We start from the raw sequence: 24,300 nt of genomic DNA on the forward strand, positions 1-24,300 counted from the left end.
TACTGAGGTTATTTTCAGCATTTACACCATTTTACAAATAGAACATCTAAACTTTTTTACATTTATGACAATATATACACCATTTTACAGGCACACCATCCATGCCTCATAAACAAAATAGACATAAATCAATAATTTGTCATTCAAAACTAGATTTAAATTTTCGAGATTTGAGTTTGTCGAATGATTAGTTCAGCAGCCAGATATAACACACAAGTGTATAAGCCGCTGTCAACCGATTTGCATGAATAATTTTTATTGACGAAGAAACCAAACATTGCAAAACAAGTTCAAGTTTACAAAAAGATTATTCCGTGAAAAAAAATTGAGTTTTCATAAAGAAAAAGCAGAATAGGAAAGAATAGTCGCATTTGAAAATTATCTGGAGACGTTACTTTTCCGATATGATTGATAGTTTCGTGCATGATTTTGAAAAAAATGCTATATTTCCAAACACATTTATGATTATGAGAAATGTTTATTTACAATTAATCGTTGCTGATTTCAAGTTCATATAAGAATTGTAATTTTTTTACAACGAGGAAACCTACTAATTTTTTTTAATTGGCCGACAATGAGTAGCATGATATGTAACTTACAGTGCATTTATAATATTTGAAACAAATGAAATCATGTTCATTTAATTTCAATTCGAAGTGATGTTTTTGAACGATAGTGGAAGAAACGAATAATCTATAGGTGAAACAAAAACGAATATCAAAAATATAAAGTAATATATATATATTTTGAACAATGAACTGATGTCCTTGCAAAAATTAAACTGATATAATTTTTGGTTTTCAAGTCGGCCAATTCACTTATTGTTGATTTAATTATTTATTTATTTGATGTTATATCTTTTTCAACTTATTTGCTTTGGAACGTTACTAGAAGAAAAGTTTAAGGATCTTGCCAAGAATATCAGGAAAGAATCCGGGAGAAAGTGATTTTTTGTTGTTATAGGCTTGACATTAAATGATGTTATCTACATCATAATTATTATGTAATATGATATTAGGAGGGTAATTTATTGATAATTCGTATTACATAATTTAATTTGCATGCTTGGGATTTTTAAAATTTTAGGCTGTATTTTTGGACCAGCAACTGATTTTCAGCAAAGTAAATTTCATCAGCGTAAAACACATCACAAACAAATATGATTTCTGAAACATTTGATACGTTCACATAGCAGTACAAACTAATCTAACGACATTTTACAACATAACGGTTATAGTAACAATATATAAGGTTATTGTGGTGATAGCACTACTGTAACCACCCCTCAGTTTCTGCACCACAACCACCAGAACAACCAAATTAGCTAATAAATGCATAACGACATTGCACCATTGAAATTAAGGTAATTTAAGTCTTCCATCCAAGTTATATCAGCATTATAAAATACAAGGACGACAATCCTGACTATCTATAGACAGTCGAGAAAAATAGACTTATGAAATATTATACTTTTGACATAATTTCAATATCTTACACATTCGAGAATATTTGTTATTTTGGTACATTTTACCCTTTTTTTTATTTATTAACATAATTTGGCTATGGTTTTGGTACGTTAGAAAAACCATAGCGTTTTGAGAACACAGAAAACTTTGTTCGTACATCATTTTTATTTCGATCAAGCATTGAAATATAGCGAGTCGCAGAAACAAGACAAGACATCAAGAGTTATGCAAGAATTATGATTTAAACAAGTCTCATTTCATTTTAAATTTCTTTGATCAGTTTTTAAGACTAGACATCATAATGCCTTGACCGGAATGATCACGTTTAAGGATACCGATACTCTAGATCCCGGTACTCTAGATACCGGTGCACTATGTACTGGTACTTTGGATTCCGATACTCTGGATACCGGTACTCTATATACCGGAGCTCTAGATACCGGTACTTTGGATACCGGTATTCTAGATACCGATACTCTATGTACCGGTTCTTTGGATACCGGTACTTTGGATACCGGTACTCTTGATACCGGCACTCTATGTACCTGTTCACTAAATACCGGTACTCTAGATACCGGTACTCTAGAAACCGTTACTCTAAATACCGGTATTCTAGATACCGGTACTCTAGATACCGGTACTCTAGAAACGGGTACTATAGATACCGGTACTCTAAATACCGGTATGCTAGATACCGGTACGCTAGATACCGGTACTCTAGAAACCGGTACTCTAGAAATTGGTTCTCTAGATACCGGATCGCTTACTTTGCTTTCATAAATAGTATAAAATGTATTAAAACTGCTCAGACGACGTGACTTAAGATTAAAAATATAAATTCAACTTGCTGCTCATCTGAAATAAATGTTTCACACATATATTCACCAGGATATAATAAAAGGATAAAAGTAATAGCTAAATATATTATTATTGATTAGCATGTTGCTCCTCAGTAATCGGTAAATCATTCTATTATAGATAAGACAAGGTCATATTTACAGAGACTAGATCTTCGATGTTATCTGAAGATGCTCCTTGTAGTAAAGGCGTTATCAACGCACACGCACTAGAAAATATTTTCGTTATTGCAAGATATTTATTAATTTGATTGCAATGAATTAAACATGATGTATGAGCAACGTCGTTGAATGCATGTTAAACGATTCATTTTTTACTAGTTTACGATGGATATACTGGAAAATGTTTGTCAAACACGAAAATTGTAAGATTTTACCAGGGAACAAGAAAACAGTAGAAAATTTTGTGACTGAACACTATACATTTCTCACCTAATAGATTTAATGCCTGCTCTGACATTTCAAACCGTCATAAATTTGTAATGTTTCGAATATCTACAACTAATTTATTATAGAACCATGTAAAAATAAATTTTCCCTAACTAAAATTAATAGACTAATCTTTGCGTGGCATTCACCTTATTTTGAAAACTTCCATAATGACACAATTCAGAGCTAATGTATCACAATGTGCACTTGGTCGCAAGTTACGGCAGTGAATTTACAATACTATAATTCGAGTGTTTGAATACAATAAATAAAAATTTCGTTCGTGAATTTTGACGGCTATTGTGTAGATTGTATATTTTATAGTGTTGTATCGTAATGAGATCTTTTGAACTGGCCACTCCTTATATTGACTTTTCATTGGAGCACAATAATTCGTTTTAATTTTCGGCAAATAATCAGATTGAAGTGTTGGTTCTCAGCTTCAGATCCAGGGATAACTTAAGGATATGCTTAATAATAATTTCGAATAATTTGAAGGGATATTTATTACCGTATCATCATATATTTTTTCCCTACAATATTCGATCGAAAAAATCATCTGTGTAACTATTTACACAAATGACCTTTTTTTAAAGGTCCTTTAAGTACGGAGTCAAAGAAAATTCTTATATGAATGTGAATTCACAAGTTGATAATTATCAGTGTTGTGAACGGAGCCGTCCAATCACAAAAAGTTTTCGGCGAGAATTTTGCCTCAAATTTGGAAAATCTGGACCAGGATCTCACGCTTCTCCAGGGCTCGGTAGGTTATCCTATGAGGACAGTTTAGACAGTTTAAAATTAAATTGAATTATAAAACAACGATGTACAAGAATAATTAAGTATACATTGGCAACATTATTTAAAAGAATACTATTCACTTCATTAGGCCAGCGTGCAATAAGACTATGATATAGCTACTTCAAAATACTGTTCAGAATCATCACTATCACATTCAGGTTTTAATATTTATATATATACTTCAGTGCCATAATTGTTGAAAAAATTTAAACGATTATTATGAAAGTCTTTAAATCCAAAAATATCCTCGTATTCCTTTTATAGTCCTAAATTGAATCCTGTAAATCTTCTTAAGCAATGTTTGACATAAAGTTTGCGGTCATTTTTGTTAGTAAATCTTCAAGAACATTTAAAAATCGCTTTAATAAGCATTTAGTTTCAATAGCACCGCATGGAGATTCTATAGATTTGTACATGTATGCTATGATTATTTTCTCATAAATCATTTAGAGGTATGCAGGGAGGCATCATTTAGAGGTATGCAGGGAGGCATCATTTAGAGGTATGCAGGGAGGTATCATTTAGAGGTATGCAGGGAGGTATCATCATTTAGAGGTATGCAGGGAGGCATCATTTAGAGGTATGCAGGGAGGCGTCATTTAGAGGTATGCAGGGAGGTATCAGCATTTAGAGGTATGCAGGGAGGCATCATTTAGAGGTATGCATGGAGGTATAATCATTTATATAGAGGTAGCATCATATTTGTAGGTCACTGCAGGAATACACAAGTTGATAGCTATGGTGAACTATTAAAAATAATAATTATTTTCAGTTAGATCAGTTCGTATCAGTGAGTTTCGTGTTATAGTGTAATTTCATTAATGTAAATATTCCAATGAACTTAACAGTTTTACGCCCAATGCAACTTTTAATGCACCTTTTTGTAAGTTGAGATCCTATTTTTTTGAGAACGTATCCTATGAAGAACTGAGCAATTGCTAACGTATTCAAATAAGATAGAAAAGATCCATTTCATGAGAAAATTAAATAAGTTCAATTAAATCAAACTTTAAAGCATTGTTTCATCTTTCTCGTCTTTGCAATTATCTTCAGACGCAAGCAAAGTCCTAGAAACTTTGCTGTCTTTACAATACATAACTTTCGAGGATTTTTCCTGTGTTTTGAATGTCTCTTGTAGCCCGTTTGCGGGTTCCTCACAAGTTACAAGTTGGGGTATTTTTTCCATCATTTTTTGGGGCTTAGAAGTTGCAGGGACATTTTTTTCAGACGCTTTTTCCCAGCCCAGCTCTTTTTTATCAAATATTTTACCTGCCAAAGAAACCGGGTCAAGTCCCGCGGTAACCGGGTCAAGGCTCGGGGTAACCGGGTCAAGGCTCGGGGTAACCGGGTCAAGGCTCGGGGTAACCGGGTCAAGGCCCGAGGTAACCGGGTCAAGGCCCGAGGTAACCGGGTCAAGGCCCGAGATAACCAGATCAAGGTTTGGATTTATTTCTCTACCTTTTGATGGACTGTTTTTGTGGAAATAGTTTTCGGTGTCACAGTTTACCTGGTCGACTTCAGCCAGATTTTGGTACGGTTTGGAGGGGTGGCTTAAGCTGAAGTCGTCTGTCGAGGGATCGTTGACGTCATCGATTAACGGTAAAAGGCTCATTAATTCCTCTTGAAAGCCGTGCTGACCGCCATCACATGCCGATTCCCGAGTGCCATCCCGAGTTGGATTCCAAGTGACATCACATGTTGAATTCCGAGTGCCGTCACATGCCGAGTGCCAAGTTTCATCACATGACGAGTTCCGAGTGTCATCACATGACGAGTTCCGAGTGTCATCACATGTCGGAGGCACTGCGGCTAACGTGTGTGCAGTTTCTACGTGATTCCGATCTTGTAATTCGATAAGCTCTTCTTCCAATCCAGATTTCTGAAAAGTTAGTTAGATATAAGTAGAATGAAAGTATATAATATATTGAAGCATAAATATAAGAAAAAATATAAGTAAATATAATGTATAATGAAACCATGTGAAGGTCTAATTAAAATCGGGTCAAAGATTATCAATCAATTGTGGTTAAAATTTTCGACCTATGTAAGAAATCAAATTATATAAACCATTTAAAAAAGCATAGATACCTTTAATTTAGCCTGGATTTTGAACTTATAACAAATTTTTTTTTTCACAAAAAAACATGTCGGGACTTAATGAAAAAGTTTCATTTTCGTTACGTGTGATATCCGGGTAGTCTTTTGTGAAAGATTTTGATACCTTTTGTGAAAGAAAATGACTTCATTATTTTGAAAGTTTCTTAGAATTGGTTTCCTGGATTGGATTCGAATTATTGAATAGGAAACATTATTGGATTCGAATTGGTTTCCTTTCACATTTTCAATCGAGTTTAAATAAGATTTTGAGAAAAAAATTAGGTTATATATGGTATCATAAAAAAACTCAATATAAAAATTTCCTTTCGGGTGAAAAAAAAACAGTTCCTCTTGTTGAACGCACATGTGCAACAAAAATTTTAAAATAATAAACAGTCTTGAGTTAATGTCGCGTTTTCTTCGGAAAAATAGATATCTTGAGAAGAAGGCTTTGGATTCTAAGGTATATCATACTTTCACTATCTTTTTTGATACTTTGATTGGGATTCTACAATAATCGTGAAGTCTTGTTTATTAATGAGTTCTTCATTCAATTATATTTAAAGGAAACTATGTATAGACAACGGTTTATAGATATTTGCTTGTCCATTATAAAAGACGAAGGTATTCTAAATAACTCACTAAAATGTGAATTTTTTCTCATTGAATTGAAAAATAAATTTTCGGTCATTAAAATAAAAATAATACCGGTGCGTATAAATAAAAACTCTATTGTTTACTCGCACAATGATTATTCTATTCAAATATAAAAAATGAAGGTTTTCGTGAACGTCAACCATTTCTGGTTGAATTGCAAAAAGATATCTCAGTTCATGAAATCGTACAACTATCTGCAGGCATCAAAAAATTTTTGTCAAGTGAAAAAAATTTTCACTTGAAATTTTCAAAAAATACTTGTAATTACGGAGAGAAAAGACAAGGTTTCCAGGATCGCCAACCTGAGATCGCCGCTGTTGCGAATAACTTGGAGCTGTGGCGCAGACGAGTATGGCCACCTCGCCACATCGGCGGCAGTCGCTGCCACAATTGGCTTCGCAGCTGTTGCCACATTTGCCACATGTCACATCGGCGGATCTTTGTGGCATCTTGGGCGATGGAGATTGCCGATCCTTGCGATCCGTCATGGAGTGGATCGAATGGATCGAAGTCCTGGTAGGACGGCTGTCGAAAATAGCCAATGTTAATATAAACTACAATGCCAACGGCGGTGCGGTAATTATTCTATTAACTAAGATGCACCAGCAGAACAATGATAAGTGTATTTTAATCCTAAAATACCATAAAAAAAGGAGACCATAAAGCTCCTCATGCCATAAAGCTCATGTGGGTTATCCAGTTTTATCCGGCAAAGGGTGCATCATTGTTGCAGGAAATAAATGTCACTAATGGACCATATGACTCAATCATATTGATGAGTGTTTAATGTAATGATGAACTATGTTCATGAACTATAAGTACATTATAGTACTCATAGTACAACTAGTATTAGTTTTGATTTCTTCAGAGTTGAAGTACGATAGATTAAGTGCAATTGTGCGGAAAAAAGACAAGCTGCATGGAACATATATATAACAAGAAAAATAACAGCGAAGACGCAGAAACAAACGCAACAGAGGATTATTAAAGATTGAATGAAAGACTAAACGATAGAATATCTCTCTGTACATTTTTATAATAATCTTGTTGTCTTGCAGGTCGCAGCGTGTCAGGTTCTAGTAACTGAATGTCAAGAATAACATTTAAACCCTGAAGTTCAAACGTGATCGAGGAAGATATTGTAATAATAAAAGTAACTTAATCAAATTTAAATAAACTTTAAAGTGTTTAGCATACTCTTATCTGGACCAGATTCACTGAATGTGTTTATTGAAAACATTTTTAATTTTCATGGCATTTCTTTGTTATCAAAACCGTGGAAAATTTGAAAAAAACCGTAGCGCTACTTTGACCATAAAATTGTTTATAAACGTAATAAACCTTAACACATCACTATCTAATGAATTGTTTAAAAGTTATATAAAAAATGTATTTGAATACAGGTTCTAATATTGCATATTTTGCGGATTAGATTTATACGAATTTCATGCAGATAAAATTAGTGCATGGGTAAGGATTATGCTGATTATATTAATGATATGTTGGAATCCTGTAACTGAAAATGAAACAAGAACCCATGTTTGGGTTTGTTGGAAATCATGGCAATGGTGTCACTGTATCTACAATTACGTATATAACGAACCCTGGTAGGCATATTAGAATCCTGTAGCTGAAAATGAAACAAAACCCATGTTTTGGTTAGTTAGAAATTATTGCGTAATGGTAATGGTGTCACGGTATCTACAATTAAGTATATAACGAACCCTGGGAGGGCCATCGAAACTCCGTCATGATAAGTTATGATTAGAAATAGTCATGATAAGGTCTTGAATGACTATAGTCATGGTAAATTATGATTGCAAGATGCTTATAGATTTATAGAAAATCAGAGTACCCTATATCTTGTAATTTTGTTGAAAATAAATATATTATTGACTTATATTTATATTATTCTCAATTCAAACGACCAGGATGTCGATCAGCTCTAGTTACATGTGCGGTTTAAATCATAATTACAGTTCTAACAAATTATAATACATAATTGAAACAAATCCTACAATTTAATTAATTGATAGTAATAAATAATAATAATAATAATAATAATAATAATAATAATAATAATAATAATAATAATGATAATAATAACAACAACAATTATTGAAATAAACAATTAAAGCTTATTTAGCATTTTGGACGATTGTGCAGGTTTTGGGGATGGGGTAGCAGGAAAATATAGGGAAGAAAGTTGCAAGAATTATAACATAATATAATCATTTTCAAAACTTGATCGAATTTTAACTTATAATTATTATTGTTTTCTGTTATTGTAAATGACCATTGTTTAAGGAAAGAAAATTTCAACGAAGGAGCTGAAAATTTACAACAAAGCGTTATTTAACTGAAATTTGAAATATATTTTAATGAAGCCACCCTTGTTTTTACCAGCACAGCAAGATCCGAGCCCGTATCTTCGCCCACCAACTGAAACAAAAGAACGAACCAAGACATAAAACAATAATAAATGAGGATAAATAATTATCGGCTTTCTCTGTACACTCCATGCCATAATTGTTTGTAAAAAAATGAGCCTTCATAAGAAGCAATTGTAAACATTCTGAAAAATTAATGCTATTCTACAAGCAAAAAATAATTGGCTAAGTTATTAATACATAATCTATAATACAAGGGGAAGATTACAGAGGGAAACAATGAGAATTTTGAAACTGCTATTAAAATAATCAAATACATCAATGGGAATAAATAATTTAAATTTGAGGCCAAGATCTCAAATTGGGTCTCTTTGTTGAAATAGGCTACAACAATTATGTATTTAGCAACCACCACTCAAATGAGCTGCTGGATATATTTCAAATTAAAGCACTTTCTCGATACGTGATTACAAAATGAACATGATTCTCCCTCTATTAAGTGATATTAACATTAACGATTGACACTGATTTCCCAATTGCGTGATTATCAAATGACCCTGATTAACCCATGATTATCATTATCAATTTATCCATTTTTTTGCAAAGAGGATAATTTATCAATTATAATTAAGTAATTTGCGCACTCAAAATTAAAGTACCGCCCTAAGTTTGTAATATTTTGATGCAACTCTGCAAGTTGCAACTCTCGATTATAATTACTAGGTTTTTTATTTAGATTAGTTGGTATTTTATTCGAATTTTAGTAGACTAAAAAGAAAGCAAATTAGGGAGAGGAATAAATTAGGGAGTTGGTAATTTTTTAATGTACAAGCAAAGATTTAATTTAGAGATTACTAGATTCAACTAAATCTACAAGCAGAGATTTAATTGAGGGATAAGGAGAATTAATTAAGTTAACAAGCAGAGATTACTTGCCTGGAATTTCACTAACATTAAGTATTCGACAATTAAAAATCTACGACAATAATTGAGAAAAAGTACAAAACATATTTAAATTTGCAAATAGCAGGAGAAGAAAATGCATTAATCTCGTAATTAATATTAAATTTAAAATCATTCAAAAATCAAAGTGCCTTTTTTCAAATTTCACTAGCAGAGTTCGAAGGGAGGTGAAAAAGTTTGGTAGATGAAAAATATTCTATCAAACTCACCGGTCTTGATGGCCTCTCAAAAAAATTTTTTAAATAATAAATATGCAAAATATTTTCCTGAAAATGCTAGTATGGCCTTTTTGTACATTTTCTCTGGTATAAGAATGTGTGAAGATAATTTGGGTTGATTAATGGTACAAAGGCAGTTGATTTCACTTACACTAATAAAAGTTCAGAAAAAATTAAATATTTATAAGCACAATTTTTTATAAAACAATTAATCGCGTTCGCTTTGAACTTTTTTCTGTCCACTTGTTGACGCATTATTGTGCATATAGTTAAAAAGCCAAGAAAATCAATAAATTTCTTCGTATGTAAGGGATTTTAGGAAAAATGCTGCGGATCCCGCTAAAATAGATCCAAACTATTGCAGTTTTTAGTGAACGTTCAATCGAAAAGAAAAATAATCAGGTCATATTGTCCAAATAGTGACACTTTATGCATGTACCACCGATTTGCCTTTTTGCCGGACTAAACTGGGTCAGGATGACCCACATAAATGTACGAAAGAGCATCGCTATATGGACAAAATATTGTTCATTCCTTCGAGGGAATTTGTGAATAAAATCTAAAAAATATACACTGCTCCTCTAAACGAATTATTTTCAATTTCATGTTTAATTGAATGAAATAAAATACTTAAATTAGTGAAGATGATGAATTTTAATTTTTTTAGGAATAGTTAATTAAAAAAATTTCAAGAGGTAAGTGATTGGTAAGAAACTACATCAATTGCAATAGATTGTTCGAAAATTTAGAATAAATCACAATGTCATCTTTTATAATTGGTTTCCGAAGTCATCTTTAACGACAATATTATGTTTCCTTCAATCACCAACACAAAAAGAGGAAGATTTGTCGTCTTAAACTTCGAATTAAAACAGCTTCTTGAATTTTCATAAATGCACGTGAAATTATGAGCAGCCAATGATCCACATAATTTTTCGATTTTACTGCTTGTCAGCTATTTTGTAATTTATTTATTTACATAAAGTTTCGATACTTAATAAATGGTTCTTGTAATTTCGTTCAAATCTCATTTGGTTATTTGCTTTCAAATTAAAATTCCTCCTATAGACTCCCCCATAACCTTCATAATCTCTGAAATTCTTCGCTTGATTTCTGTTATGAGGTCTTCATTTTTAGAAAATACCCATTGATTAGAGTAACTAAATGCAAAATTTTCTGAATTGTCCGAATTTTTATTTAGAAAGCAGCACTCAAATTTCACCCTACACGGGTTTCAATTTACATTAGGGTGATTCATTTAAAATATTCATGAATAACGAAACATATCCACGCGTTCAATAACTTTTTAAATTGAATACCTTCAAATATTAAATAAGACACCGAAGCTCAACGGTAATACCATGACGAAGTTCAGAGATGGCAATTAATTTTATAATATTGAGTCCAATTTAATTTTGGGAATCATTTGTCACTTCAATTATTTGAATAATGAAATTTCTAAAATAATTCTTGGTGTCCATTTGAAAAAATCTTTTTGACCTTTTCAATTTTTATTGTAAGTTTTTAAAGCATCTTTAAATATGAAAGCGAATGCATCTAAGGTTAGATGCATTCGCTTTCATATTTAAAGATGCTTCAAGAACTTACAATAAAAATGGAAAAGGTCAAAAAGGTTTCATCAAATGGACGCCAAGAATTATTTTAGAAATTTCATTTTTACAATTTTAAAATTTGAAATTTATTTTAGAAATAAATTTACATAGTTCATTTATATGACATTTTTACATGCAATATAAATTTTCAATGCGTTATTGATTTTGACCTAATACGTGCAGGGAGTCTAAACGAAAAAATGTTTGCATGGTTTTCCCGGTACTAAGGATATCATATAGGATGACATCTTGTGAAAAGATCATATGACTCATCTCCTTATCAGATTAATTGAGGGCATCGTTAACGTATCACGTACGTACGTCCTGCGATCGTTTGGACTAACGACCTTCATACAATGCAGCCTAATTGTTAAAAAAATTCCATGAAGTAAAAAGTGAAATTCATGTTGTCACTCCCTAAGAATCAGTCAACAGCCTAAATGTGTACTCAACTTAGATGACTTGCATACATGATGTAGAGCGTGTTTTTTATTATATTTTATAAATATAAAATCAGAGAATCATCAAGAAAATCGGTCCTGTTGAAATGTGTCTTGTTTAAGAAAGGCTTAAAGGGCATTAAAGGTTGTGGTGTTGAATAACTACTCGCCTTAAAGGTAGATTAAACAAATAATATTGAATAGTTCTCAATTTAAAAAATGTAATTGTATAAATAATTTTAAGAGTTGATTAGCTTGAATTAATTTGGATAAGTTCGGTTGAACATAAGTCCAAAAATGAACGAATGACTTTTTGCACAGCATGCGGCTCAACATAGCGACAATTATCCTGTCGATAATTCTACAGTTAATGCAATTTAATTTATGAAAGGCCAGATTCAAGCAACTTTAAAAAAAAAAGTTTCACTTCACTCTCGTTTTGAATCTTGAAGGCAACTTTAATTTGTAATGGTGAAAAAATTCACATTTTGCAGTTGAATTAATTATTTTCATTTCACAATCCAATTTTCCTCTCTTAAATTTTTTAAAATATCTTACAATACCTTCAAAAAAATGAATTTTCAAGCCCAGGTAATGCCCAGACACGATAAGTATTCTGGAAACAAACAGTAAAACTACAAGCATCGTGTGATTTGAATTTACATTTTCATGCGTTTTAACTCCTCAGCTAAATCGGTATAAAATCAACATTCGATTAAAATAAAGGTCAAAGTTTTCCTTTATATGAATATTTACCATATGACACAAACTTTTTTATTTTTGATTATAAACCTAATTTTGTTCAAGCATTAAGAATATTGAATTTCATTTGGCGATTTCAAAATAAAAAAATTAATTTTTTAACAATTTAAACTCATCTTCATTTTCTGGAAGTTTCTCTGAAAACGTGTAAAAACTGGATCCGTGATTGAGATAATTATCGCTTCACGCACTCAAACGAGAACGAAACGGAAACGACGTTCGTTATGGACCGGTCAGAACGATTTGGTCAAAAATCGCCTATAAAAGCTGTACACCGCTGCTTTGCACAAGCAAACACTAAGGTTCCTAAGGATTGTGCTCACCAATTAATGACTTCGTCTTAAAATTTGTGAGTAAGACATTTTGTCAGCTGCACGGTATAAATTTCAGCAGTTCAGAGGAAATAAAAGTTTCGTTTCTCAAAAAAAAGTAAACGGTACAACTTTTCCTTGTTGATTCGGTATTTGCATGTTAATCAAAATGTCCTCGAAAATATCTAAGAAGATCTTATCGAACAATATGATAACCAGCATCCACTGGGTACTCATTTTGATCACAGCAGTCAGTATTGTGGGTGCATATGCGAAGAAAGAGGGGAAAAATCGTGCCCAGCATCAATTATCACATTTTGACTCACGAGATGAAAATAATATCTTCAATTTCGACCATTACGACGGAGAGGACGAGTCAGCAGCTAATTTCCTTCACAGCCCCATCTCAAACAATCGAGTTAAAGACATAAAAAGTGTTTGGAACTTGCAGCCAGTGCGACAAGGGTCTAGAATTTCGGACTCGGCGTCTTTTGCGTCAAATGATGTGTCGAAATTTGAAACGAGCAACGAAAATGAAGCCTTTATTGATCAAATTTCGCGGGGACAACCTCGAGCTGCCGAGTCTACGCTTCTTCCTGATGTGGCCAAGATGGCGGAAGATAAGAGGAGTAATGTAGACCTTAATAATGATTTTGACGCTTTTTCGATGTTTGAAAATATTAACAAAATGGAATCGGACATGGCTAAGTTCAACTTAAAAAAGTCCGACATTCACTATAGGAACAGTGAATTTTCAGACGAGGGACACCGGTCGGGGACTTCGAATTGCTGGAATACTGACATAGTTCCTGCGAGTTTGGTAATCTTTCGGATGAAAGAAAAAATTATTTCGTTCGCCAATCTATTCGTGAGTATCATAGGTATTGTATTATAGGTCGAATATAAAATTTGTTTATAATTGAAGAACAGCTTGCAGATAAGTCAATTTCGTTTAACAACTGAGGTTTTTACGCTGAATTTAGGAAAGTTTGAGCTATATAAAAATGCCAATGATTAAGAAACTAAACAAATCGAATTATATTTTTTTCAGGCCCAGCTATTTTACAACACAAGTTGGGCAAGCGTTTTAAGTTTGATTTCACACCAAGAAGATGTGACAGCGCCCCTCCTGCTAGCGAATTTACACGAAGATCTCTCATACCTTCAACAAATTTTAAACTCGACCATAGAAACAGCAAGCCAATTAAATGCTAAGGCAGTTCAAAAATTATACAACTTCATCATCAAACTTAACTATTGGATTAACAGAAGCTTGCTCGACTTTTCTATTACTGAAGGAGCTCCACAAGATGTAAAATCCCGTTTAGTTGCCAAGCTGGTAGAAATCGAACAAGAATCAGCCACATTAGAAAGCAAGATTCTTGATATATTTAAGTGTATTAACGTTGAACCAGACAACTCAGTTATAAAAGAGATTTTTGAGTATCATCATGAGAGAATTGGCTGGGATGATTTGGTGGAAAGAACTGCTATACTCTTGAGAGAAACGTTGCATGGTCTGTCGTACTTATCATTTTAGATAAATATTAGACAATTCATATAACATTGTCAAGATATAAACATATCTTATTTGGAATCATACATTTATTTCAATGATGAAAAGTGATAGAAATTATGTCGTCTTCTAGCGCATATGTATAACAAATATTATTTACATTTCAAGCATAGTAATAATAATTTTTAATTGGTGAGATCACCTTTAGTTGATGATTTACCAATGCATAATTAATATTATTTTCAAATAATTTTACTGTTCCTGATACAAGATAAGCCCCTTTCTGCAGCATGAACGTGAGTGGATGCAATTGAAAGAAAATTAATTTACACAAAACTTTTGTTCATAGAAAGTGATCAAATTGGAACTTAGTAGTTTATAGACAATTTAATTTAGTTTATATGTAGTAATGATTTTTTGACATGAGTTTTAGATTATTTCATGTTGCTTTAAGATGTACATATATGAGATATAAACTGCGCTAAATGACGAGCAAAAATTTAGGAAATTTGCACTGTTTGTCTGAGCGTCAGTATAGCTTAAATTGTGTTATTTTTAAATTGATTCATATCTGATGTAACTGATTATCACTTGCTAAATTAATATAATTTTTCTCCAACAAAATTTCTTTTATTGAAGTGATTGCTAATTCCAAATTCTCCTGCAATTGCAGAGTTGGTACTCAGGACTCCTATTGAGCTGGACTATAATATTTCATTTTATTATAATATTCATGACGTATAACTTTTGTGAATGCTCTCACAGTTTTGATGAAAATAATACTGCTTAATTGAAATTAGTGATTAAATTTATACATATTTGTAGTGGAGCACGTAAAATACTGTACTGTTAGTTTATTATACGAGATTTTCGTGAGTGAAGGCAAGAGTATTAGGAAATACTTTAACGCGTTCTATTCAGAAATGATGCTGCTTGAAATAAAATTTTCCTTCTTAAAAGTCCGAAAAAAGTCCTGGTTCTTGAAGGCAGTTGGCACGTAGGTTAAATAGTAGTGATGCAAAATGAGTAATGATTCAAAGAAATGAATAATAATTTGTCGCATGAAGTTGCCTTTTCCGCATTTCCAAATTCCGTGCTGATGTACAAAGCTAGAGCTGAGAGATCTAATGGACGATTTTGAATTGGTTACGTTGAAGAATAAATAGTTGTTTCGCATATCTATGTATTATATAAATAGGGCATTCAATACTGATATATACCCCCTGGTATGGGGCTTACCTGGTAGATCGGTATTCTTTGCATCTGTTATTACACATTACTGTACCGGGTATATACCCTGGTATGGGCACTCGTATTGATATTGTTAATTTTACATCAAATTACTTTACCTGGTATATACCCTGGTATGAGGCACTCATATTGGTATTGCTAATTTTACATTAAATTACTGTACCTGGTATATACCCTGGAATGAGACACACCTGGTATTTCATACATTATTCCACACTGTTAGACCTGGTATATACCCTGGTATGAGACACACCTGGCATTTCATACATTATTCCACACTTTTTTACCTGGTATATACCCTGGTATGAGACACCATGGTGGACTGGCCGGTGAAGAGTGTATGTTCTCCGCCGCCAAATCTGCTGTGGTACATTTTCTTCAGCTCCTGACGCACTTCGCCGTTCATCAGGCAGTAAAGTAGAGCTACGAAGAATCCCTGCAATAATTGTTAACTTAATAACTATGATTAAGTTATAATATTAAATCATGAATTAATAAAGCCCCAAAATCAGGATTATTTCATCTTTAATTACTTTGTTATTGAAATGCAATCTGTAAGGTGACAATGTTAATATCATTTGTCCCTAGATATTTCTTCATTAATATCTTCCTTGTTCCACTGGAGTATACGAGAGTTAAGTCAAGAACTGCGTTAGTATGCTGAAAATAAATCGAGAATTATATTGAAAAAATTGTATTGAGGGACTTCTAAGAAACTTTTTCTTTTAAGTTGTTTTGTATCGTTAAAGTGCGAAAAAATAATCACCCAGAGAAGCTCATTTTTTATAATTCCAAGAGAATCTACCAGTGTTTTTGTAATACATGTAAACATCTAGCCATTTCTATGCATTGGATTCTACAAAATAATATGGAATAGTCGTCGTATATGTAAATGAAGGCGAACATCAACATGAACAAAATATTTTACAAATATCCGTCACATATTTGAAAGCCGCCGAGCACCTACGTAAGTGCAAAAATATTGCAAATATTTTAATATTTTTTATATTGTTTAAAGAAGCTTTACTTACCTGAAAATTAGCAAACATCAAAATGTACAAAATACTGCATTTATTTCTAAATTTATAATGCTTAGATATTTGTCACATAGCTGAAGGGGGGAAAATCGAAATGCACAAAATATTGAAAATACTATTATATTATATACTATGCATAATAGTAAAATTTTTTCCTAGTAAAGAGAGGCGAATAAAATTCATATTGTTAGGCGTCATATACCTGTAAAAAGATAAAAAATTGATCTTTCATTAACCTCACCGGTTCTTCGGTCAGGCAAACAGTGAAATGCACAAAATATCGAATTTATTTCTATATTTATATAATTAAAAGTGACCTTATTCCTCTATTTATATATTGTTTCATACATGTATATCGAGTTTATTTCTATATTTATATCATTCAAAGTGACCTTATTCCTCTATTTTTATAGTGTTTCATATATTATACCTGAAAAGATGCGAAGACCTGATCCATTATTAGCCACGCGAGTTCGACGGTTGGATGCTTGAAGGTAGACAGGCCCCAGAGCAGGCAGTAGTGCACCCCGAACAGCGGCACAAGCACGAGCGTCGACTTCGCCAGCTTCCTGTACAAAAGAGTTTTATTGCACCATTGTTGAAAAAAAATTATGTTATTTAAATTTTTGCATTGAAACGAATGCGTTTATTTATTTAGGCACTGAGCAAGCCGCGTTTATAGACCTTCAAATAGTGATCGGCGAGTTCTGTGTAAATAAATATTGCGTATATTGCGTACAGAAATATTTCGTATATTGCGTAAAAAAATATTTTGTATATTGCGTAAAGAAATATTGCGTATATTGAGTAAAGAAATATTGCGTATATTGCGTAATAGAATTTTGCGTATTTCCTGTATCCAGAAAGAAATATTTCGTGTATTGCGTAAAGAAATATTGCGTATATTGAGTAAAAAAATATTGCGTATATTGCATAAAGAAATATTGTAAATCAATTTAACACCCGACTATGATTCTTTAATCGGCTTTGAATCAATTTTAAAGCTTTACTTATTTATAAGACTTTTATTAATTTAATCAACACTAAAGAAGGATAATTTGTGACTGGATTCTAAACTATTTATGACCTGCATTTAATATTAGTAATAATTATTTCTAGTAAATATCAATATTATTAACTCCAGATAATATTAATATTAATGCTCTTTAGTAAACATTAATATTTATAATCTGCAGCGAATTTCAATATCAATGAACTGTAGCTAATATTGATAAAAATTACCTGAAGCAAATTTTATTATTAATTAACTGTAGCAAATAATTATATTAATAGACTTAGCTTCATTAGTGATAATGACCTGTAGCAAATAATAATATTACTGACCTTAGCTAATATTATCATTAATATAATTATATAATTAGTTATATTAATAATTAATTATATTATTACCTAAGCTATTAATAAAAACCTGTATTTCATGTTCTCATCCGAGACTGAAGAGCGCAGTTTGAGCGTGAGCACTCGCACGATGTTGATGAAGAAGAAAAAGTTGAGGAACACAGAGAAAGCCACAGGTATTCTTATGAGCACCAGAAAAATCCAGGATTTTTTATGTAGCATCCAGCAATGTGAGTCATCGATGGCGGCCCTTACGCAGGCCCAGCTGCCAACTAGCACCAGCGGTAGACCTGGACATCAAATTTTAATTAAATTAAAATTTTAATAAATAAAATTTAAAATAAAATTAAAAATAAAAATTTAAAATGAAGTTTAAAATATAATTGTAAAAAATTAAAATTCATACTGGAAACTAAATTATATTTAATAAAAATCGAAAACTCAAAGGAGTTAATAGATAAAAAGCTGTTTTATTACAAAAAATCTCAAAAAATTAAATTAATATAAAGAGATTCATCAAAGACTAAATGAATTGTTGCAGTTTCAAAGAAAAAAAATAATGCTAACAAATTCTGGAAGGTGAATTTTATTAATTAATTTATTAATTTACGTATATCTCATTAATATATTAATTATTAATTAATTTACAAATTTATGTATTAAAAATTACTACATTTATTGTAATTATTATTATTTCGTCTAACCCCATCCCAGGACGATGTAGAGTGTGATGGCGGAAGAGTCCGTGAAGAGCGCCCTGAAGATGAGGTTGTGCAGATACAGTCCCTCCATCAGGATCCATGAGTAATTCGCGGTGATGAAGTACTGCCATATGGAGATCACCAGCCGGCACCACCACGTGTCGTTCTATACAATAGACAGAACCCAACATAACGAATATAACGACATAACTAATTTTAGATTAACGATCTATAATCATTATTAATAAATACCGAATTATTATTTTATTATTCATGTACCAGATACTAACGACATAACTAATCGTAGATTAGCAATCTATAATCATTATTAATAAATACCGAATTATTATTATATTATGATTATTAATGTTACTGATACAGCCTTGCGCTTAAACCCGATTTTCCGCCAAGCGTTCATGGCTCGGGGAAACTCTCACAATTTCCATTTTCCTTTTCCTGTTCTTTTATTTTCCTTTTTTTAAAACTATTTATTGGCGCGGGCGCTTAATGCGTTCGCCGGATTTATCGTTGAGGCATCAAGGTGAGGCGGACCCTATATTTATTCAGGGATTTATTGACTTGAATGCCGAAATAAATCCCCTCCTGTAAAATCCTTGAGAAATCTCTTAAGTACCGTAAAAGCATCGAATTAATTGTTTCTGTTAAATGGGGTTTATGTTCTGACTATATTTATCGTTGAAATTTGGATTTTGACATAAAAGTTCTTGCATGGAATAAAAAATAATTTATCTCTACGCGCAATTTAAACAGAATTTGGGTATAGAATATTTGGTAAAATATTTATTCATTTTGAACGAGTTATTTACAACCGTTTCTTTTACAATTCATGCTTTCACATTTGTAAAATATTAATCATAATTGTTTACATTATACAAATTGTAACTCAAATCTTATTTATTCGTTATTTTTAATTTCATTGCATTATATTTCGGAGATGGTATATCAGTGTTGAAAAAATAAATGAAAAGTATCATAGGGTTCTAATGTATTGGCTTAAGGAAATATATAGCCACAGAAAGCCGCAGTTTACTTGGCATCATCAAAAGGAGAAAACCCGATTTTATGGCCGCCTGGAGGCGCATATTCGGACCGTAAAATCCATCTTTTCCGTGGTCCGCGCCTCAGATGAGATCGATTCGTGTCACGGTTCAGCAAGCTTTTCATCCAACGGTTCAGCAAACGGTTCACCCAGCGATTCATCTAACGGTTCACCTAACGGTTCAGGAAATGGTGTTTCTTACGATTCAACGAACGGTTCATCTAACGGTTTAGCAAACGGGTCACCCAACGGTTCATCTAACGGTTTACTAAACGATTTACCTCAGGATTCATCCAACGGCTTATCGAACGGTAACCAAACGATTTGTCTAACGGTTTAGCGCCCAAAGGTTCAGCAAACGGTTCACCAAATGGGTCATCTAAAGGTTCAGCAAACGGTTCACCAACGGTTTATCCAACGGTTTAGCCAACGATGCAGCGAACATCTCACCCAACTGTCAATGTGTTTTTCTAGTTTCATTATAGACGATTCAGAAACTTGCATACTAGAAACTAGGCTTCCAGAATAACTAGAAGCACTCACCAGGATAACTTTTGATAAATGCGTCATTTGATGGAACTAAGTATTTGTGTCCCTTTTTTGTTTTTTATTTTATAATAATTGCTGATGTACAATATAGTTACAGGTTTTATCTGTGAACGCCTAAATGAAAACTTTCTAATGTTATTCTCGTACGCTATTCGTTTTATTGATATTCAATACAGAGTTGAAAACGACTTCCTTATAAAAATCGTAAAATAGTAAAAATCTCAGCTAGTAAAATAGAATACGATGGTAATTTTATGAATTTGTTCGAAATTAAATTTTACTTCAAACCCAAGAAGGTAGAAAAATCTTTGTGATATGGTTTTACTCACCACCTGGTATGGTTTTACTCACCACCTGGTATAGTTTTACTCACCACCTGTTATGTTTTTACTCACTACCTGGTATGTTTTTACTCACCACCTGGTATGTTTTTACTCACCACCTGGTATAGTTTGACTCACCACCTGGCATGGTTTTACTCACCACCTGGCATGGTTTTGCTCACCACATGGTATGGTTTTACTCACCACCTGGCATGGTTTGCTCACCACCTGGCATGGTTTTACTCACCACCTGGTATGGTTTTGCTCACCACCTGGTATGGTTTTACTCACCACCTGGCATGGTTTTGCTCACCACATGGTATGGTTTACTCACCACCTTGTATGTTTTACTCACCGCCTGGTATACTGGTATGGTTTTACTCACCACCTGGTATGGTTTACTCACCATCTGGTATTGCTTTACTCACCACCTGGTATGGTTTTACTTTTACTCACCACCTGGTATGTTTTTACTCACCACCTGGTATGGTTTTACTCACCACCTGGTATTGTTATACTCACCACGGGGTTGAGGTTGGCGGTGGTGGTCTGTGTGGGTGACGGGGTGAGCATCGATGACGACAGCACAGAGGACCGCAGCAGCACCACAGCGGCGCGCAGGATGAAGGATGCGAACAGGTGGAGGTGAAGCATGTTGCGTGGACACCGCAGCTTCCTGGACGCAGGATTTGTTATCGATGTATATGTATTAAATAAATTTATAGTAATATATAAATAACATATATAGTTACATATATAAATATCAGCTGGAGAATCGTGTCGTTGCTGCAGTGAAGTAAACGGTTTTCTTAGTGAAGAGGTGAAGGTGAAGTACGTTGCGCAGACAGCGCAGATTCCTGCACCCCGAAGGATTTTTTGAACAAATGGATAAAATATATAATAACATAAATAATAACACATTATTTACATATCTAAAAACGTAAGTAACAGCTGGAGAATAATGCCGTTGCTGCGGCGGGTCAAACGGTTAGATTTACCCTAATTCTATTAGAAAAACTATCGCTTCCGATAAACTGGTTTTATTGTGAAAATCGAAAGAAGGAATATTGAAAAAAACCACACAGGTAGGTTTCGGCCTTGTATACAAAATTAGATAACAAATTATGATCCATGGTCATAAATATAATCCATGGTTAGCTTGTCATGACATTATCGTGATTTGAAATGAAATGAAATAGTAAAAATGTATTTCTGAAAAGATTTTAAAATATTATTTAATTATTTTCTCCTACTTGACATACAGTTTTCAATTAATGTTATTACTCACGTGAGAGCCGCTAAGATGATGAATGAAATGGTGAGTGTGATGAGTGAAATGCTGTAGCCAATCAGAGACGTTTTCTTCAAAAAAGGCAGCCAGGCCTGGAAAAAAGTCACAAATTAAATTACTCAATAATGAAAGAAGACGCTTCTTAAATAATTTATTCATTTGAAATTTACTTGAAGATTGAACGAGGAGTCACACTGAAATTTTTGACGAAAACATAGAAAAAATTTCACTTTTAGTGATTGAAGTTTTGCTGAGATCGAAATAATTGCATTCTACATTCGTGTTGGTAAAGTTTTTTATTACATTATATATGGTGATTGATAACATACAGTTAATGAATACGATTCAGGCGACATATGTTCATTCACTTTCTTGCGTGAATTTTAATTGATTCACAAAATTTATCAATATAACAAATATATACATTTGTTAAAATCAATTATTATATTAGGTAGTAGGTGGGTAATAGTGTACTGGCCAATTCTCACTATTCTATATATGATAGTTAACATTACTGTTACTATAGACGAAAAGGAACTTTCGTCTATAAGGAACTTTCGAAAAAAAGGAACTAAGGAAAAGGAACTTTCGCTCGATAATATATAATGTAAATATTAAGCTTACTCATTGAGTTTCGAACTCAACAAGAAAATTCTTCTAATTTCAATTATTATATTCTTTGATCATCCTTAATATGTGGATATCACGCATTGTAATTAATTGTAGCTAATTATAAAAAATGATAGTCGCTAATATCTGATGATCATACATATTATAATTGATGATCATAAACAATAATCTATTATGCTATCCAACGTATTATGTTTCGACATGTAATTCCTGTGGCATTTATGGTCAGAAGATTTCATTCAAGCACATTTCTGGTTTTCAGCTGCTGAATTTTAGCATAAAAAAGAAAGGTTACAAACTTTAATCTCACAACCCTGAAATTGTGGGATTTATGATACGCGATCAAAAGTTTAGCAAGTATTCATATTAGACTCAAAAATGATCAAATTGAACTATGAACTATCAAATTTAAGATAATTCAAAAAGCTAAAAGTGACATATACTCACATTATGCAGTTTATAACAACCCTGTTTTTCTTCATTATCTTTACTTATGTATCCCTGATTTAATATTTTGCTAATTTGAACCTCAGAGGTAATTTCTACAACAATACGAAAAATACTTTAAAGCATCGTATAGTTTCTAGTGCACGCGCCTACTGATAGTTCAAGTTGAATTCAACTTGTACAAGTCGATTTTCTCTAGTGAAATTTCGACAATAATAATAATAATATTTCTAACTTGGATGACCTAAAATCTAAATAAATTGACTTTACACTTAATGAAAACTAAAACTAAACACCGTAGATTTTTCGCCTGGCTATTGGCTGGTGGGTTTCATTCAAAATGCAGCTAACTTCACTGTGCGGTAAAATCAGTCATTCACGAAGTTAATTAAAGAAAAATAAAAAAAAATTGAAAATTGAGACGATTTAATTAGGTGATTTTAGGGATGAATTTTATGATTTATTCTTAAGCATGAAGGTGCAGCTTGCAACGGTAATTATACAGTGTATATGCGACTTTCGATATCATACACTGCCTACATGCTGCAATCATAAAGTGCCATTTGCATCGGCCTCGTGTTTTTCATCTTCAGAGGTGTACGTGAAAAAAAAATTATTATTACACTTATCAGTTCATCAGTGCTGGGATATCACGTGGGGAAAAACAAAGACTGATGCTACGACACGATGCACAAGTAAGATTTTGATGTTCTTTCGATTTCTTTTTTTTTTTACTTTTTCGTCTCTCACTTGATGTTTGGTCCCAGTAAATGTTTGACACCCAGTTAGTAGTTATCATTCAATTAGTGCTCGAATCTCAATACAAGTTCTACACAATAAATTTTTGGTTCTAAATAAATGCAAAATAACCAACACATGATCAGCACTTAATAATTTTTTACATCTAAATCAACGTTTATCCCAATGAATTTCTGGCCTTTAATACATTTTTATAAGCAATAAATTTTGTATCATCACCATAATGAGGGAAAGATCGTCATCATCGTCCTCGGTGCGGCGCAGGCATTGCGAGTAATCCGTCCAGCCGACATCGTAGCGTCCCGTCGTCCTCCTGGCGTCCACCTGACGGTTCTCCTGGACGCCGCCGTCCATAAAGAAAGGACGGGCGTCG

General features: G+C 32.8%; 1 protein-coding gene across 1 annotated transcript; it reads right to left on the reverse strand.

Annotated features, from left to right (window-relative positions):
* Window positions 1–1,044: 1,044 nt before the first annotated feature.
* Window positions 1,045–24,286, reverse strand: LOC108671831 (parathyroid hormone/parathyroid hormone-related peptide receptor). The gene is made up of 11 exons (XM_018159423.2): window positions 24,147–24,286; window positions 22,089–22,183; window positions 21,323–21,476; window positions 18,872–19,034; window positions 18,238–18,457; window positions 17,239–17,377; window positions 16,059–16,207; window positions 8,711–8,749; window positions 6,610–6,832; window positions 5,061–5,432; window positions 1,045–3,525 (listed from the first exon to the last, which is right to left on the reverse strand). Exons 1-11 carry the CDS (start codon window positions 24,279–24,281, stop codon window positions 3,496–3,498), a joined length of 1,719 nt encoding a protein of 572 aa, XP_018014912.2. The 5' UTR covers window positions 24,282–24,286; the 3' UTR covers window positions 1,045–3,495.
* Window positions 24,287–24,300: the final 14 nt, after the last annotated feature.

Source organism: Hyalella azteca, unplaced genomic scaffold (genome assembly GCF_000764305.2).
Source record: "Hyalella azteca isolate HAZT.00-mixed unplaced genomic scaffold, Hazt_2.0.2 contig16467, whole genome shotgun sequence".
Taxonomy (NCBI): Eukaryota; Metazoa; Arthropoda; class Malacostraca; order Amphipoda; family Hyalellidae; genus Hyalella; species Hyalella azteca.

Bases quoted from the DNA above. Each gene is read 5' to 3' on its own strand.
- LOC108671831 (XM_018159423.2), bottom strand. From the start codon at position 24,281: ATGGACGGCGGCGTCCAGGAGAACCGTCAGGTGGACGCCAGGAGGACG. The intron at 17,378-18,237 runs GTTTTTATTAAT...TCTTTTGTACAG, and splicing joins GATGAGAACATGAAATACAG to GAAGCTGGCGAAGTCGACGC. The intron at 3,526-5,060 runs GTAAACTGTGAC...CTGTCCTCATAG, and splicing joins ATCTGGCTGAAGTCGACCAG to GATAACCTACCGAGCCCTGG.